At 40.1% G+C, this 17,197-nt stretch overlaps 2 protein-coding genes across 3 annotated transcripts; both read left to right on the top strand.

Annotated features, from left to right (window-relative positions):
- Positions 1-218: 218 nt before the first annotated feature.
- Positions 219-2,523, top strand: LOC139954348 (uncharacterized). The gene has a single exon (XM_071954104.1). It carries the CDS (start codon positions 224-226, stop codon positions 2,498-2,500), a length of 2,277 nt encoding a protein of 758 aa, XP_071810205.1. The 5' UTR covers positions 219-223; the 3' UTR covers positions 2,501-2,523.
- Positions 2,524-2,721: 198 nt separating this feature from the next.
- On the top strand, positions 2,722-17,128 carry LOC139954350 (uncharacterized). 2 transcript variants are annotated; one of them, XM_071954107.1, is made up of 2 exons: positions 2,722-2,760; positions 10,726-17,128. In XM_071954107.1, exon 2 carries the CDS (start codon positions 10,734-10,736, stop codon positions 12,966-12,968), a length of 2,235 nt encoding a protein of 744 aa, XP_071810208.1. In that variant the 5' UTR covers positions 2,722-2,760; positions 10,726-10,733; the 3' UTR covers positions 12,969-17,128. The 2 variants fall into 2 exon arrangements, with proteins under 2 accessions (XP_071810208.1, XP_071810207.1); XM_071954106.1 differs by lacking the exon at positions 2,722-2,760 and adding an exon at positions 6,293-6,429.
- Positions 17,129-17,197: the final 69 nt, after the last annotated feature.

Genomic DNA, 17,197 nt, shown 5'->3' with positions numbered 1-17,197 from the left:
ATTGGTTCTAATTTGTTCCTCTATGTAGTTACCATCATGGCTTCAAACATTGAACCCGTCCACTCGTGCCATGCCCAGCTTGCATTGCCAAGGACCCCGTGGTAAAGCATCTTGACCCGTTGGTAACCCAGGATTTGAGTGTTACTGTGCATAGTTCAGGAGAGACGATATCCTTCGAAGAAGCAACAAAGACTTACCTTTGTTCCTCTCTGTAGTTACCATCATGGCTTCAAACATTAAACCCGACCAGTCTGTTGATTGCCCAGCTTGCATTGCTAATAAGGACCCCGAGGTAAGGCATCTTGAGCCGTTGGATACCCAGGATTTGAGTGTTACATTGCAAAGTTCAGGAGAGACGCTATCCTTCGAAGAGGCAACAAAGACCTACCTTCAGAACCACTACCCGAATTTAGATAGCACCCCATATAGCGTTCCCCCTGCACTATTTTACGACCACAAGGGGGGTCGTGACTTGAAAACAAATGAAGTATTGAGCGAAGAAATTCCCAGTGGTGCGACAGTTGGTGGTGAAGAGGTTATTGACCGCCTCCAGACAGAGGCCGTAGAAAAGGTGGTCCAATGTTTCTTACATTGGAAACATGAATATCCGAAAGGCATTATGGTTCTCAGTGAGTATAAGATGAAGTGCTATCTTCACCATGCTAGGGAAACAGGCAGTAAGAAGCGGAAAACAATAATTGACGTCATGGGCGAGCATGACGTCATGGTGCTTCACCCAAACATCGGAGTTACATTCGTTCAAGTCAAGAGTGTCAAAACAACCAGCGCCTCCAAAACCATGCGTAGGCACACACGAACTGCCTTCGAACAAGTCGCTAAAGATGAGAAAGCCTTCCGCGAGATGAATGCTGACCTGGACTTCATTTCAACGGTGCCCGTTGTTCGTTTTGTTGCACTGCCTAACCTGACACGCAATCACTTACGTAAAATGAGTATGTGTGACGCTCACAAAAGACAAGTGCTGACAAGTGAAGATTTAGAGTCGCCAACGGAATTTAAAGAGTCGGTCGAGAAATGGTTCAAGGTGGAAGAAAGCTTTGGCTTAGAGAACTACAAGGACTTATGCGGGAGATACATTGGACTGGCGTCCATTGTAAAGATTCGAACTCTGCTAGACGCCACAAAGAAAGCTGGTGTGATGGTCAGGAGACTTCTGCTAACACCCGAACAGAATGAGATAATCAGAGTTCGCAATCGACGCCAAGTCATCTTCGGAGATTACGGTACCGGGAAGTCTTTGATCTTAGCCAAAATGGCCGAGAAGATAGTGAGTGAAAAGGAATTTGAAGGAATTGTGTGGATTGTATCTTGTACAAGTATAAATCTGGCACGTTGGTTTGAGGGGGCGCAGGAGGGCGAGTCACGTTATGGTCGCTTGCTGAACTCTCCAAGTCATCTCGTGTCACACTTCCGGAACCTGTTCTCGGAGGAGAAAATACCACCTTCCATCAAGATCATGTCCATTGCTGATCTTTACCGCGACTGCTTCCCTACAGTTAATCCTTACTCTCAGCGTTTCAACTCCAAATTGATGGCAGACCTCACCCGAGAAGTCATAGCAAAGCACCCAAATTCTCACATCATGTGGGATGAGGTCCCATTTGTACTCATGCATGACTGGCAGGACTGGAAACCTTTGGAAAAGCTTTGTGTGGAAAACCCACGTACATTTGTCTGGGTATCTATGACATTAGTAGCGTGCATGAAGGGGAATGCTTCGGTGTTCCAAGATGACGCTGAGTATAAACTCAAACCAAATTTTAATGTGTCATTCCTCACCAGGTGTATGCGAATGACGCGAACTAGTGTCAAGCTTCACAAGGCCTTGAAGGATCCTTATTGGAACCCCCCATTATGCCCAATGGAAAGTGGGAACGCAGTTAACGGGTGTGTTCCTCGGTGGTACCCTTTACATAAATGCTCCTGTGGAATCACCGACCTTCTGAGGTGCACATGTTTTCAAAGTCAATTTACCAATACACTGAAGCATATATGGGGGCTCATAAATGAAATCGACCCATCATCTGTTTCCTTCATCATCGGTGAAAGAGAAGACGACCTTAACCGCTTTCTAAAGGATAGTGTGAACAAAGCGTGTAAAACATTAGAAATCCCAGTAGATGCTTTGCCAACATCTAATGATGATAATCACTCAACGCAAGAGACGTCAGAGGTTGACGCATCAAGGTCTAAGTGCCGCATTATGGATAGTGTCAGCTGCAGAGGTTGCGAGAGTTTTGTTGTTATTATCATCATTGAGGACGATTTGCGAACCGAGTATTGCGATCCCGCTGGGTACGCGAGACGGGACCACTTACAACCGATGATCTCCCGCGCTCTTGGCCAGACCTTCATCATCACTTTGCCACAGCAAGAAGTGGATACGTCTCGTGAGGATAACAAACCTAATTGCGAACCAAACTGTGAAGTTCTAGCGTCAAAACAAGTTATCCTGAAGTGCCACATCTTCGATTCATGAATTCTTGGTCACCATTGTCTTGACTGCACAGCATTACACGCAAATGCAACGCAATATACGCGCGTCGTGCGTCTTGCGTCTTGCGTACACACGGCAGACTGTGAGAGTACGATCACAAATTTGAATTTCTTAACGTTGGGAGCTGCATTATTTCATGAAAATGACGGTTTTGTGAAGAATATATGACAACCAAAACCCACCGCAGAAAAATATATGCTGCCATGGAATGTGAATCTGTTGAAATTAGTGGCTTGTTGCAGGTAAGATTTGAGTTATGAAGCTGTGAAAATTTTCCGCCCCAGAAATGTACACTGATGTCCAGAACGTCACTGTAGTACAATACGAAAGTGTAAGGCCGCCAGGGTTATGGCAGTGTTTCTATATCATATACACGGTAAACCTTATTTATAAGCAGTTCTTTGTTTTTAGTCATTACAATGGAGTGAGTGTGAGGCCAGTCCGGAAGGGCCAACTCTGCCACCCTGCACATTCCTATGCAATGACAGAAGTAGTGGTCAGTGCACAGACAAGTCAAAATATGGGGAAATCGCCCACCACACTCTCATTTGTTTAGTACGGCCCCCCTTCTTAATCCAGCCAAACATAGTCCTGTATGTATAATTATTCAAATGTCCCTTTAATGAAGTAGGAAACAATTCCATAGTTACCATTTGTGTAAGAAAGCATTTTGCTGCTACCTCTATAAACGCTTCTAATTTGAAGTTGAGGACAGTGAGAGCCTCCACTAACAGTCGTTAAAAGTAACTTCAATCATCAATCCTGTGTCGACGTGTATCTTCTTTTATAACACCCCTTACACATATTCTGCCTGCTCATTGGTTAAGAGCGCGTCACATGACATGTCTTAGTTTAGCTAGACGACGGCCGTGTGATCATAGTGCAACGGTTTGCCGTGCGCTAGTCTGAAGACTAGCACACGGCGTGCAGTACCCAGACGTCCGTTGCGTGTACGAGGATGGTAAATTAATAGTCTGTAACCATTTCGGATTGCACGACACTACATGCAGCACAGTAAAAGTTTTTGCAATCTGTATTCCCGTCGTCCGTGGATTGTAGCATTCAGGTCTGTAACTTAATAATAATAGTACAGTATTAAGCAATGTTTGGGGTGTTATAAAACAGATATTGACTGCTTTTACTCGTGCAATGGTTAAAACTATGACTCCCTCGGTGATCCTCGTAGCGTTCTATTTTCCCTCGGCTTCGCCTCGGGAAAATAGAACGCTCCGGGGATAACCTCGGGAGTCATAGTTTTAGCCATAGCACTCGAAGCAGTCAATTTTTGTATAATAGTCTGAGAGCATACAGCCTAACTGGTTATAATATAATCGCAAGAATGTTCGTCACATTTTGATTGAGTGATCCTCGAAAAGAGGTGGAGAATGACTAGTGAACGTTCCGGAATTGTTACCAACGCTTACGAAACACGGCGAATGTTGCGGAGTTTGAGCGATTGTCAAATAATTCCATTCGTATACCCATTCGCTAGCATATTTTCCCTAGTGTGAGAGTAGCATTAGCCCGGTTCATACTTCATGCGAATGCGAAGCGAATTTGACATAAATTTGCCCTCACAACCCTCCTTTCGCAGCGATATTCGCAAGTGAGTTGCCCAAAGTTTGCTGCGAATTAGTGACGTCAACATTCGTATCGCATTCGCATTCAGAGGAAGTATGAACCGGGCCTTACTTTTCCCATGACTCGTAGTAAGGCGGGAGATCGTACATTCACTGTAACAGCAGCTAAGGAGTGGAATGAACTTCCCTCCTATATTAAATCTGCTCCATCAGTGGATGTGTTTAAAAGGGTTCTCAAAACATACCTCTTTCCTAATTGATTTCGTTTGTCGTTTGGTTTGTATGGTGTTTAATTTATTGCTCTTTCTATTGTTATTATTTTTATTATATGTTTTTACTATGAATAGCGTACTTAAATGCATAATAAAAATAATTAAATAAACCATTAATTTATATTTGACAAATAGAAAGCAAATTGTTTCATGTAATTCCTCAACCCCATTGCATAAATTAATTTATTGTGGGGGGTTCTATACTAGGTTTTATACTAGGTCCGTTATTGTTTCTTATTTTAAAATACAAATGATATTTGTAATTCTTCTGATTTGATCTCGCTATGTTTGTTTGCAGACATACGAACTTACTTATATAATCATGACATGGTAGATGTGGCTATGAATAATTTGAATATATAATTTCACGAAAAAATAAGCAGTTGCCTTTTATCTAATAAGTTATCAATAAATTTACTCAAGTCTAACTACATAATTGTTAAGCTCAACCCCCCCCCCCAGAAAAAAAAAAAAAAAAAAAATACAACAACAACAAAACTTGTAATGTGACCCTTTCCTTAAAAGGACACACCGCTTGGGTAGGGCGAGTTGGTATATAAACAAGTGTTTGTTGCCGTTTGTTATGAAATGCATATGGTTTGAAAGATGTTTTAAAAACACACAGATTTGACTCCACAAAATGGCGTGCTGTGTTGGATCATGACGTATCGGGAAAACCGTGCAATTTCGAGGCATATTTGTGTGAATAATTGTATTCTACTTTTAAAATATATTTCTAACCATGATCATTCCACAAGGAAACAGCATTTGGAAATAATTATTAATATTTTTTCGTTTCTTCTCATATTGCTTTACACCGGTAGCTTGTGAATAGTTGCTGATTTAAAGACGTGGACGTTATTTCTCTTGACGTTTTTTAATTTTCTTTATTAAATTTTTTCCTGCCTATGAGATTTCAGATTGAAAAGGGTTTATTTTTTCCCCCGTCAATATTAAAAAGTGGAGTCTGTAAACGTAACGGTAAATTGGCACTTAAAGCGATGTACACTATTTTGTAGTTGTCAAAGACCAGTCTTCTCACTTAGTGTTTCTCAACATATGACATAAAAATTATTTGTATGCATAAAATAACAAACCTGTGAAAATTTGAGCTCGATTGGTCGTCGGCGTTGCGAGATAACTATGAAAAAAAGAAAAAACACCCTTAGCACACGAAGTTGTGTGCTTTCAGATAACTGACTTCAAGACCTCAAATTCTAAATCTGAGGTTTCGAAATCAAATTCATGGAAAATTACTTCTTTCTCGAAAACTACTCCACTTCAGAGGGAGCTGTTTCTCACAATGTTTTGTACTACCAACCTCTCCCCATTACTCGTTACAAAGTAAGGTGTTATGCTAATCATTATTTTGAGTAATTACCAATAGTGTCCACTGCCTTTAAGCAGATTGTGTTTTGTTATTGCTCTCTTGTATAATATATATTTTGTTGTAAATAGGGAGATTTGTAAATAAATGTAAATAGTTTAATTCTTAAATGAATTTGTTGATATTGCGTGAGATTATTATCCTCTCTGCAAAAGTGACTCTTTATAGAATAAAAAGCTCCTGTGAAACTAGACTTGACTCAAGTCCCAATCCCTTGCCATCCCATCCCCAGCAAACTACTGTTTTGAGATTCTCTGCATTCTCGCGAGCGCATTTTGACGACGGGCCAAAAGCAAACCGCATTCAGTTCTCCCATGTTCTCGACTCCCCACAAGGAAAATTAAAGGATAGTGGGATCATGGAGGTGTTTAATCATACCGCAAGAGGGCACGCTTTAGCAATTTACAACTGAGCGTACGCATAATACACTATCCAATATCGAGCACTAACGTCTTGGGCCAAGACTACACAGTGAGGCACATATTATTTATATAGAGCATAGGTTTTCCCGCTGGTTTTCCCATTTTTACCGACGGTGTGATTGCGCAATCAACGGTGCGTTAGCTATATACATGTATTATAGCATAATCATCCATGGTCTAGCCAATGATACAGTGAAATAATTGTGCTGATTGACTCTTCCCATTCTTTTTAGGGAGAAATTCAAGATTGGTAAGTTTTATTCTGTTTATCAGTATTGTGTAGGCCCCAAATGTTTTCAGTTGTGAGGCGGCCGGGGTAAACATTTTTTTTGGGGGGCGGCTTTCGATGAGAATGTACCGTGTATAGGCCTACATCGAACAATTCACGGTGAGTTGTGAATTGGGTAGGCAAGGGGTGACGTAGACTATGGAGGTACCTCCATGCGTAGACCCAGTAACATGGGGCGCTGTACTCCTTTCTCGAGAATGTCAAAATTTCGAAAAAGGAGTAAAAGGAGTTTGAAAGTTACCAATCAAAGGTGTCCAGTGCCTTGTTAAGTCTGATGTTCACCCGCATGGCACAACACCACAGGCCCCACCGCCAACAAGCCATTTGGACTTATTCTGTCTTTTGAAATATTTATTGCACTTGCCTTCCAGGCAATTTTCTGGAATTGTCTAAATACAAATTATACGATAATGTGAGCTTTGACGACCAAAAGTGCAATCATACTCACTGTATATTATAGAAAAAGGACATAAACTGTCGAGAGGATGGATCTAGGATACTTTGTAAATTAGCAGAGTTCTTGTTTGTTGCGCCAGCATTTACAGACATGGCGCACTAGAAATGTTCAACATTGTTAATTTTTAGTTTATACACTACACTCGCAAGTTTCAAAAGCATCTGTGTTGTCTTTTGAGACACGTATCAATAATACTCCTAACTTTCTGCATGTTTATTTAAAGTCATTGGACACTTTGGGATCAGAAAAAAAATGAATGTTCACAGATTTACACATACTTTACAGGGTTTACAGAAGGTAATGGTTGAAGACTTCTCTTGAAATATTATTCCATAAAATGCTTTACTTTTGAGAAGAAAAAAACAATATCAATTCTCGATATCGAGAATTTACGAATTTATTTTAAACACATGTCATGACAACGCGAAACGTGGGGAAACAAGGATGGGTTTTCCCGTTATTTTCTCACGACTCCAATGACCCTAAATTTTCACAGGTTTGTTATTTTATATAGAAGTTGTGGTACACGAAGTGTGGGCCTTGGACAATACAGTTTACCGAAAGTGTCCAATGGCTTTAATGCTTTTTTTTAATCAATCATTGTGCCACCGAAATTGGGGCGGGAGGGAATTGCACTGGAAAACAAAACTGATGGTGGAAAAGATAAACAAAACAACATAAGTCACGTGATGAATGTTGTATTCTGTTATAATAAACTGTCTCAAAGAAGCTTCAACTGAGATCGAGAGACTTATTTTGTATTGAAGTTCAATCCCACATTGTGTGACACGCCATGTAGGCCGTCTGCCCGTTATAGGCTCAGGTCATAACCTTTTGATTTCATTTACCGGTAGTGCAAAAACACCTGTTCTCTACAGGCTGAATTCAACATAACAAATTATGACCTTTGTGCAATTTGATTCTGTATGTTTTTAAGTCTGTTTTGTAAATGTAATGTTTGGTGTATTTTACTGATTGTTATTTGCTGTAACTTTTTAAAGGATTTTTGGTATTTGCTGTAACTTTTTAATGGATTTTTGATATAATTACGCATTTGATTATTTTCGGATGGATTAATTTTCATAATTTTTTTTTTTAATGGAATTGTGATAAATTGTTATGCGCTCTAATCGGACAGGCTGGTCCTGGAGAGAGCGCAATAAAAAGTTCAATAAATTATTATAAATTATAACAAATTGTATTGGAGAAGATGTTGATAATCCAAACAATGATTAAAAAAGACACCTTCTTAATTATTTGAGAATGACAGTAAGTTTATTTAAATTTGATGTAAGCCTACCACAACAGCGTGTCTACACTGAACTTATACTAGTGTGTATACCACATAAGCAATGTCGTACAACTATAAGTGTGCACGTGGTGTACATGTGGTTTGTGAAGTGCCCGAAAACAAGTCGTTATGCAAAGTAGGATCTTGGCATAAAACTGTAAACAGGAGACTATAGGGTGCTACAGTTCACCAGAGTTGTTTGTTTTAAAACAGACGTGTTTAGAATTTAGAGGTTTGCATTTTAAAGGAATCCCCAGCGGATAAGGAAACAATCACTATATAAGTAAATGTTGTTCCTATAAGATTGAAGGGCGTACACTAAAGTGGAACAATCAATGTTTTCAGGCAACGTATAATGGTTTGCGGTAACACAATAATGTGCATCTACTTAAAGGCAGCGGACACTATTGGTAACTGTTAAAGACTAGCCTTCACAGTTGGTGTATCTTAACATATGCATAAAATAACAAACCTGTGAAAATTTGAGCTAAATCGGTCATCGAAGTTGCGAGATAATAATGAAAGAAAAAAACACCCTTGTCACACGAAGTTGTGTGTGTTTAGATGGTTGATTTCGAAACTTGAGGTCTCGAAATCAAATTCGTGGAAAATTACTTATTTCTCGAAAACTATGGCACTTCAGAGGGAGCCGTTTCTCACATTGTTTTATACCATCAAACTCAAACTCTCCCCATTACTCGTCACCAAGAAAGGTTTTATGCTAATAATTATTTTGAGTAATTACCAATAGTGTCCACTGCCTTTAAGCTGGTTAGATTATATTATGTTCTGTTGCGAACTTGTCATGCTTTATATTCTTTCAAGCCATGTTAAATTTGTATAATACCGCCGAGTAGATTGTTTTTGAAAACGGGAGACTTCTCAGTTTTAAAAAGAAATGTCTTGCTCACCATAATGGAAGGCTGGAAGGGTGAGAAATCGGCTGGGATACTGCTTTTGCTTTAAGTGGATCGAGAGAACTTCCGATCTCGTACTAACTTCACTTCCGTGGAGTGAGTTCTTAATTAATTGTCTCTACAGTGTTTCTTTTAGCAAAGAGAAAGCATTGTTTTTTATCTGGCGAGATTCCAAAACTCGATGTTTGAAATCATTAAAAACATAAAGATATTCAGTTTTCTTGTGGCTTCGATGACCCGGAGCTTAAGCTATGACATGTTTATTTCACCTAATGTCAGGTCACATAAAGTTTGGATACTGCATTGGATGTTTTCCACATGGGCTTGGGCCAAAGGGGTGACATTTTAAATTCCAGTCACGAAGCTCATCGATAATAAAAACAAAATGCCAGTGTCTATATCCTCCTGCAGCCGATATCACGAAAGTAGTGCATATCTTGCGTTATGAAAACAAGTTTATAAGTAAGAATATAATGCTGCATAAATTCGCCTGCCTCGCCATCTCTCCAGTGAATTGCAATATGCTGGAACACCGGGGTGAACCCATTCTGTTTTCTATAAGTGTACTGGGTTCTTTTACATGCGTTTACACAACACATGGGACCAACAGCTTTAAGTCCCATCCGAAGGACAAAGCAATGGAGTAGTGACATGACTGGGATTTGTAGAGGTTTATTGCGTAGCAGTATTTTGCCTTTTTTTTTTAAATCAACTTCCTTCAGCCCAGGATGAGGGACAAATACACAGAGCGTGTGTGGGGGACAAATTGCCCTTTAACACCGTACTAATAGAGGAAGCTCAACTTTTTGTTTTAGTTTCCATATGGGCTCAATATTTCTTATTTCTACCATAAATTCAGACGAACAAAAGCCCATCTGAATAAAGGGGGGGATACAGACCTTTGATCTGTGCTGGAATAAAAGTTGAATGTACTTTTGTTTCTTCTGAATCAACATACACGTCAGAAGAAATCGCTCGAAGATGTTTTGTACCCAAATGAAAAGAGTGATATTATATACTGATGCATAATATAGACTATGTGAACCTTTTTTACAACAAGTGTGACCTGGTACATTCTTTGGGTATTCCGGCAGGCAAGGTACTGCACTGGTCAAAATTTTATGGGAAAGTTGACGTTTTGTGTCACAATGTCCACATAAATCCAACAGTTATGAAAGTAAAAGCTTGACAAGTTTTGAGATGTGCCCCCCTTCATCATACCAAAAGTTTAATAGACCGATCCATTACGCCCCGCCTCCTTACCAGTTAACCAATCACAGCCGCGAAACCCGATCACCATTAGTGCAAAGATCACCAAACGGTTCAAATGGTGATCAGATTTCGCGGTTGTGATTGGTCAATGATAATTGGGCCTGGCTTAATGGATCGGTGTATTGGACAGTGAAATCTCCATAAAATATAAGATTTTATGTTTTCTTCTAACGGGCTGTGTACAAATCGTGCCTGCAGGAAATCCAGGCTCTATGGCTCTTTTGTAAACATGTGATGTCACAGTTTGTCCCCATGGTACAAACCAACGACAGATTTTCTTGACTGTTAATTAATTGGTTCTATTTTGTTCCTCTCTGTAGTTACAATCATGGCTTCAAACATTGTCCAGTCTGTGCCATGCCCAGCTTGCTTTATCAAGGACCCCGTGGTAGAACATCTTGACCCGTTGGATACCCAGGATTTGAGTGTAACTCTGCACAGTTCAGGAGAGACGATATCCTTCAAAGACGCAACAAAGACTTACCTTCAAGACCACTACCCAAACTTATCTTGTGCTACTTACCGCGTTCCTGCTGCACACTTTTACCACAATAAGGGGGATCTCGACTTGAAAACAAACGATGAAGTATCAGAGAAAGAGGTCGCACATCGTTTCCAGAAAGACGCCGTGGAGAAGGTGGTCAAATGTTTCTACTCGTGGGGCTGTGAACATCGGGAAGGCATGTTTGTTCTCAGTGAGTATAATATGCAGAACTATCTAAGAGCTGTGAAAACAGGCAGTAAGAAACGGAAAACAATTGACGGCGACCATGACGTCATGGTGATTCACCTAAACACCGGAGTTACATTCGTTCAAGTCAAGAGTGTCAAAACAACCAGCGCCTGCAAAACCATGCGTAGGCAGACACAAAGTGCCTTCGAACAAGTCGCTAAAGATGAGAAAGCCTTCCGCGAGATGAATGCTGACCTGGACTTCATTTCAACGGTGCCCGTTGTTGGCTTTGTTGCACTGCCTAACCTGACACGCGATCACTTAAGTAAAATGGGTATGTGTGACGCTCACAAAAGACAAGTGCTGACTAGTGAAGATTTAGAGTCGCCAACAGAATTTAATGAGTCGGTCGGGAAACGGTTCCGGGCAGGAGAAAGCCTTGGCTTGGGGAACTATAAGGACGTGTGCGGGAGATACGTTGGACTGGCGTCCGTTGTACGGATTCGAACTCTGCCAGACGCCATCAAGAAAACTAGTGCGAAGGTCGGGAAAATTCTGTTGACTCCTGAACAGAATGAGATAATTAGAGTTGGCAATCAACGGCAAGTCATCTTCGGAGATTACGGTACGGGGAAGTCTTTGATCTTAGCCAAACAGGCCGAGAAGATAGTAACAAGTGAAGATGGATTGCAAGGGATCGTCTTCGTTGTATCGTGTACAAGTATGAATCTGTCGAGTAACGATGGGTTAGGTCGCTTGCTGCGCTCTCCAAGTCATCTCGTGTCACAATTCCGGAACCTGTTCTCTGAGCCAATGTCACCTTCCATCAAGATCATGTCCATAGCTGATCTTGTCCTCTACTGCTTCCCTGATACTGATCCGTACTCTGTGTGTTTCAGCCCCGCATTGATGGCAAAGCTCACCCGAGGCGTCCTATCAAAGCACCCAAAAGCTCACATCATGTGGGACGAGGTCCCATTTGTACTCAGTTTGGACTGGATACCTTTTAAAGACCTTTGTGAGCAATACCCATGTACATTTTTCTGGATATCCATATCATTAGAAGGGTACCTTGCGACGAATGCTACGGGGTCCGTAGATCCCGTTGAGAATGCACTCACACCATACTTTAATATATCATGGCTCACCAGGTGTATGCGAATGACGCGGAATGGTTTTCGGTTTTACCAGGCCTTGAAGCCTGGTCATATAGACAAAAGAACCTTCCAAACAGCAAGTGGGAACGCAGTTGACGGGTGTGCTCCTCGGTGGTACCCTCTACAGAAATGCTCATGTGGAATCGCCGACCCTCTGAGTTGCACATGTATTCAACCTCGTTTTACCCATACACTGAAGTATATATGGGGGCTTCTAAAGAACATCGACCCAGCATCTGTTTCTTTTGTCTTGGGTGACACTGATTTCGACATAAATCACTTCCTAATGAATGTTGTGCGCAAGGCGTGTAAAACGTTACAAATCCCAGTAGATGCTTCGCCAACATCAGATGATGATAACAACTCAGCGCAAGAGATGTCAGAGGTTGTCGCATCAGGGTCTAAGTGCCGAATTGTGGATAGCGTCAGCTACAGAGGTTGCGAGAGTCCTGTTGTTGTTATCGTCATTGAGGACGAATCGATTTTATCCATGGTTCCGGCCTATGGTAGGAATGTGATACAGAAATACTTGCCAGCGGTGATCTCCCGCGCTCTTGGTCAGATCTTCATCATCACTTTTCAACGTTATGAAATAGGTAGCGATGACGACCCGGATCTCGTTGGTTTTACCATTGATTGGGATTCATTTCTTGACATTCTAGCGGCAAAAAATGTTATTCTGGAGTGCCAAGTTCCTGCTGACTCTTCCACCAAATACACATGCCAGACGTAGACACTCATTTCAGCCTTTAAAGGGACCATAATTGGTTGCTTCCGTTAACCACGCCTGGGGTAAAGTTTATTTCATGCTTCTTAGCTTTGCTTGTGCATAAAAATAGTTTTACTCTATCGGACGACACAAGTCCATAGGCCAGATCAGATATTGGTACCACCTGAGGTGGCAAAACATAAATGGTGCCAAATGCTTCGTAGGACCACCCTAAGTACAAAAACATGTGATAGCAACTCCAAATGAGTAGCTTAGTGTATGTTTTCTTAGCTCATTTTGACTAGGCTTAAAGAGTAGCCATTTACTACCACTAAGTTACCACCCTGTGATTGCTTGGCACCTCAGGTATTACACTGACAAATCAGTCTGATTCCATAAGTAGTTAACATTCAAAGCATGGGTAGCGGCCGCCTTGACCGCTTGAACGCGGTCGCCTTGACCGAAGAGTTACACAAAGTTTAGACCATTATATCTAATAGTAAAATAATTTGGGGAGCAGTATTATTGTAGTATTTACAATATTATTATACATAATTAATTAGTAATAGGTTCCGTTAACCACGCCTTTATTCGAATTTAGAGCACTGCCATTTAGGCTCATCATACATGGTGTACGTTTCAGAGCACAATGCTCTTTCTACTAAATTAGCAATTACGAATGTACTTAAAAACACTGGACACTACTGGTAATTGTCAAAGACTAGTCTTCACATATGCATAAAATAACAAACCTGTGGAAATTTGAGTTCAATCGGTCATCGAAGTTGCGAGATAATTCATTTCCATTCAGTCGATACGGAGCATCGGATGATGGCCCTCCAACCTAGGGTGGATTTCACAAAGGTAGTCCTAACTTAGGACTAGTCCTAGGCAATGCTATAAGAGATAGGACCAGTCCTAAGCTAGGATGAGTTACTGGTCCTAACTTAGGACCAGTCCTATCTCTTAGCATTGCCTAGGACTAGTCCTAAGTTAGGACTACCTTTGTGAAATCCACCCCTGGTCCTCCATCACTGTACGCAGCTCTTCTCGTCGTAGGCCAGGGGCAGAGCCCCGACACAAGGTGCCCACAAAGGTGGATTGTGCTCTGCCTCGGGAACAGCGACCCAGAGTAGGGGGCCCATAGCACCAGCCTGCTCACTGCCAGCTCAGTATGTCTGAGACAGTGACCTGCTAATTTCAGCCTTCTTGTCCCAATCTTGGTGCTAACTCTCGGTAGTCCACCGTAGAGCTCCAGGTTTGTAACATGCCTCTCCCAATGAATCTGTTAAATCTGCGAGAAAATAATGAAAGAAAAAACACCCTTGTCACACGAAGTTGTGTGCTTTCAGATGCTTGATTTCGAGACCTCAAATCCTAAATCAGAGGTCTCAAAATCAAGTTCGTGGAAAATTACTTCTTTCTCGAAAACTACTTCACTTAAGAGAGAGCCGTTTCTCACAATGTTTTATACTATCAACCTCTCCCCATTACTCGTTACCAAGTAAGGTTTTATGCTAATAATTATTTTGAGTAATAACAAATAGTGTCCACTACCTTTAATAAAGACATAAAGCTGTTGAGAATAAACACACTTCAATTGGTGTTTTCGTGGACCCGTCTGCGGCTTTTGATACTGTAAACTATGTTATTTTCATTGCAAAATTAGAACACACCAGTGTTCGGCGATTACTCTTGGACTGGTTCAGGAGCTAGTTTTTTTCTGTCTTAAAAACAGTTTTTTGTGTTTTTAAATATAACCTGTTAACTAACAGTTCTATTTTTCTTAACTCTGTAAAAACTTTGAATGATGTCATCCTTTTGGTTGTTTTATTATTTAGATTACACGCTTATGCATGAAAAATAGTTTTAGTCTTTACGACGACACAATAATTACACTGACATGGCAGCGGCAGCAGAACTGGGGTGCTGGTGTTATCTTTAGGTTATAGATCGCCGTCATGATGCCATGCCTCTAAGATTGCTTCATTGGTAACCAATTAAACAGAGGATTGTATTAAGATTCTTTAAACAGTTTACAAGTTCTTCCACAATCAGGCACCAGTGTATTTTAATGAATGTCTTGAGTTGTATCGACCTTTGCGGCACAAATCTTCGCTCCAATGCAGATTCATTTCGCCTTACTTTTCCCACGACTCGTAGTAAGACGGGAGATCGTACATTCACTGTAACAGCAGCTAAGGAGTGGAATGAACTTCTCTCCTATATTAAATCTGCTCCATCAGTGGATGTGGGTTCTCAAAACATACCTCTTTCCTAATTGATTTTGTATTGTTCTTTTGTATGTATAATGTTTCATTTATTACTCTTTCTAATGTAAGCGCTGTGATATGGTTTTAATAAATAGCGTACCTAAATGCATAATAATAATAATAATTAAATCAACCATTAATATATATTTGACAAGTAGAAAGCAAATCATTTCATGTAATTCACCAACCCCATTGTATAAATTAATTTCTGGTGTGGTTCCACAAGGTACTAGGTCCGTTATGGTTTCTTATTTTATACAAATGATATTTGTAATTCTTCTGATTTGATCTCATTCTGTTTGTTTGCAGACGATACGAACTTACTATAATCATGACAATGTAGATGTGGCTGTGAATAATTTGAATGTAGAACTTCACAAAGCAAGCAATTGCCTCTTATCTAATAAGTTACTCAAGTCTAGTTGCATAATTTTAAAGCTACCCCCCCCCCCAAAAAAAAAAAAAAAAAAAAAAAAACTTGTAATGTGACCCTTTCCAAGGACACACCGCTTGGGTAGGGCGAGTTTGTAGATAAACAAGTGTTTGTAACCGTTTGTTGGAATATGGTTAGAAAGATGTTTTAAAAATAGAACAATATGATCCACACAAAATATGCCTCGAAATTGGGTGGTTATCCTTTTACTTTGCGAACTAACACGGTCGGTCATTTTGTGAGTCACAGATTTGACTCCACAAAATGGCGTGCTGTGTTGGATCATGACGTATCGGGAAAACCGTGCAATTTCGTGGCATATTTGTGTGAATAATTGTATTTTACTTTTAAAATATATTTCTAACCCTGATAATTCCACAAGAAAACAGCATTTGGAAATAATTATTAATATGTTTTCGTTTCTTCTCATATTGCCTGAAACCGGTAGCCTGTGAATAGTTGCTTATTAAAGACGTGGACGTTATTTCTCTTGACGTTTTTTTAATTTTGTTAATTCAATTTTTTTTCCGCCTATGAGATTTCAGATTGAAAAGGGTTTATTTTTTCCCCCGTCAATATTAAAAAGTGGAGTCTGTAAAGTAAACGTAACGGTAAATTGGCACTTAAAGCAATGTACACTATTTTGTAGTTGTCAAAGACCAGTCTTATCACTTAGTGTTTCTCAAATCTCAACATATGACATATTTGTATGCATAAAATAACAAACCTGTGAAAATTTGAGCTCGATTTGTCGTCGGAGTTGCGAGATAACTATGAAAAAAAGAAAAAACACCCTTATCACATGAAGTTGTGTGCTTTCAGACGCCTGACTTCAAGACCTCAAATTCTAAATTTGAGGTTTCGAAATCAAATTCGTGGAAAACTACTTCTTTCTCGAAAACTACGTCACTTCAGAGGGAGCCGTTTCTCACAATGTTGTATACAATCAACCGCTCCCCATTACTAAGTGAGGTTTTATGGTAATAATTATTTTGAGTAATTACCAATAGTGTCCACTATAATGAATGTTCGTATATTCCATTATTTAAACACATTATTTAAAAATGTAGGTTTGAAAAACACCGCAATTGAAATCCAGATTAATCCCAGGTAAAAACCTCTACTATATACAGCCAGGTTTTGCGGAAAATCCTTCTTTATTTTCATTTAATTGATTTCATCGGTATCCGAAGGAACCAAGCTGCAATCGCTATACCAGAAATTACTCATCAAAAATGCATTGTTGAATTTAAGAAATAATGAAATAATATTTGTAATGTTAACACCCCCATACGCAAAATACAATGGTCTGCTGCAATATAACTCCTTTTTCATCCGAACCTCAAAGTGGAATGTTGAATCTAATCAGATTAATAGGTTTTGCATGCTCTCAGATTCATTCCTGTAATGGTTGTTGTCAAAGTGTTTGAGTAGAAGGTTTAAGAAAGTCAAGTTCTCCGTCTATTCCTTCTCTTAGATGCATTAGTCAACAGGAGTTAGTCTTTTGAGCACTGCCGCTGTAATTGTTTCCTTTATCTTCTGGAAAA

Source organism: Asterias amurensis, chromosome 2 (genome assembly GCF_032118995.1).
Source record: "Asterias amurensis chromosome 2, ASM3211899v1".
Classification (NCBI taxonomy): Eukaryota; Metazoa; Echinodermata; class Asteroidea; order Forcipulatida; family Asteriidae; genus Asterias; species Asterias amurensis.
This window is presented reverse-complemented; position numbering and strand designations above follow the sequence as displayed.

What these genes read in the sequence shown, in the direction of transcription:
- LOC139954350 (XM_071954107.1), top strand. Translation starts at nt 10,734, where the DNA reads ATGGCTTCAAACATTGTCCAGTCTGTGCCATGCCCAGCTTGCTTTATC.
- LOC139954348 (XM_071954104.1), top strand. Translation starts at nt 224, where the DNA reads ATGGCTTCAAACATTAAACCCGACCAGTCTGTTGATTGCCCAGCTTGC.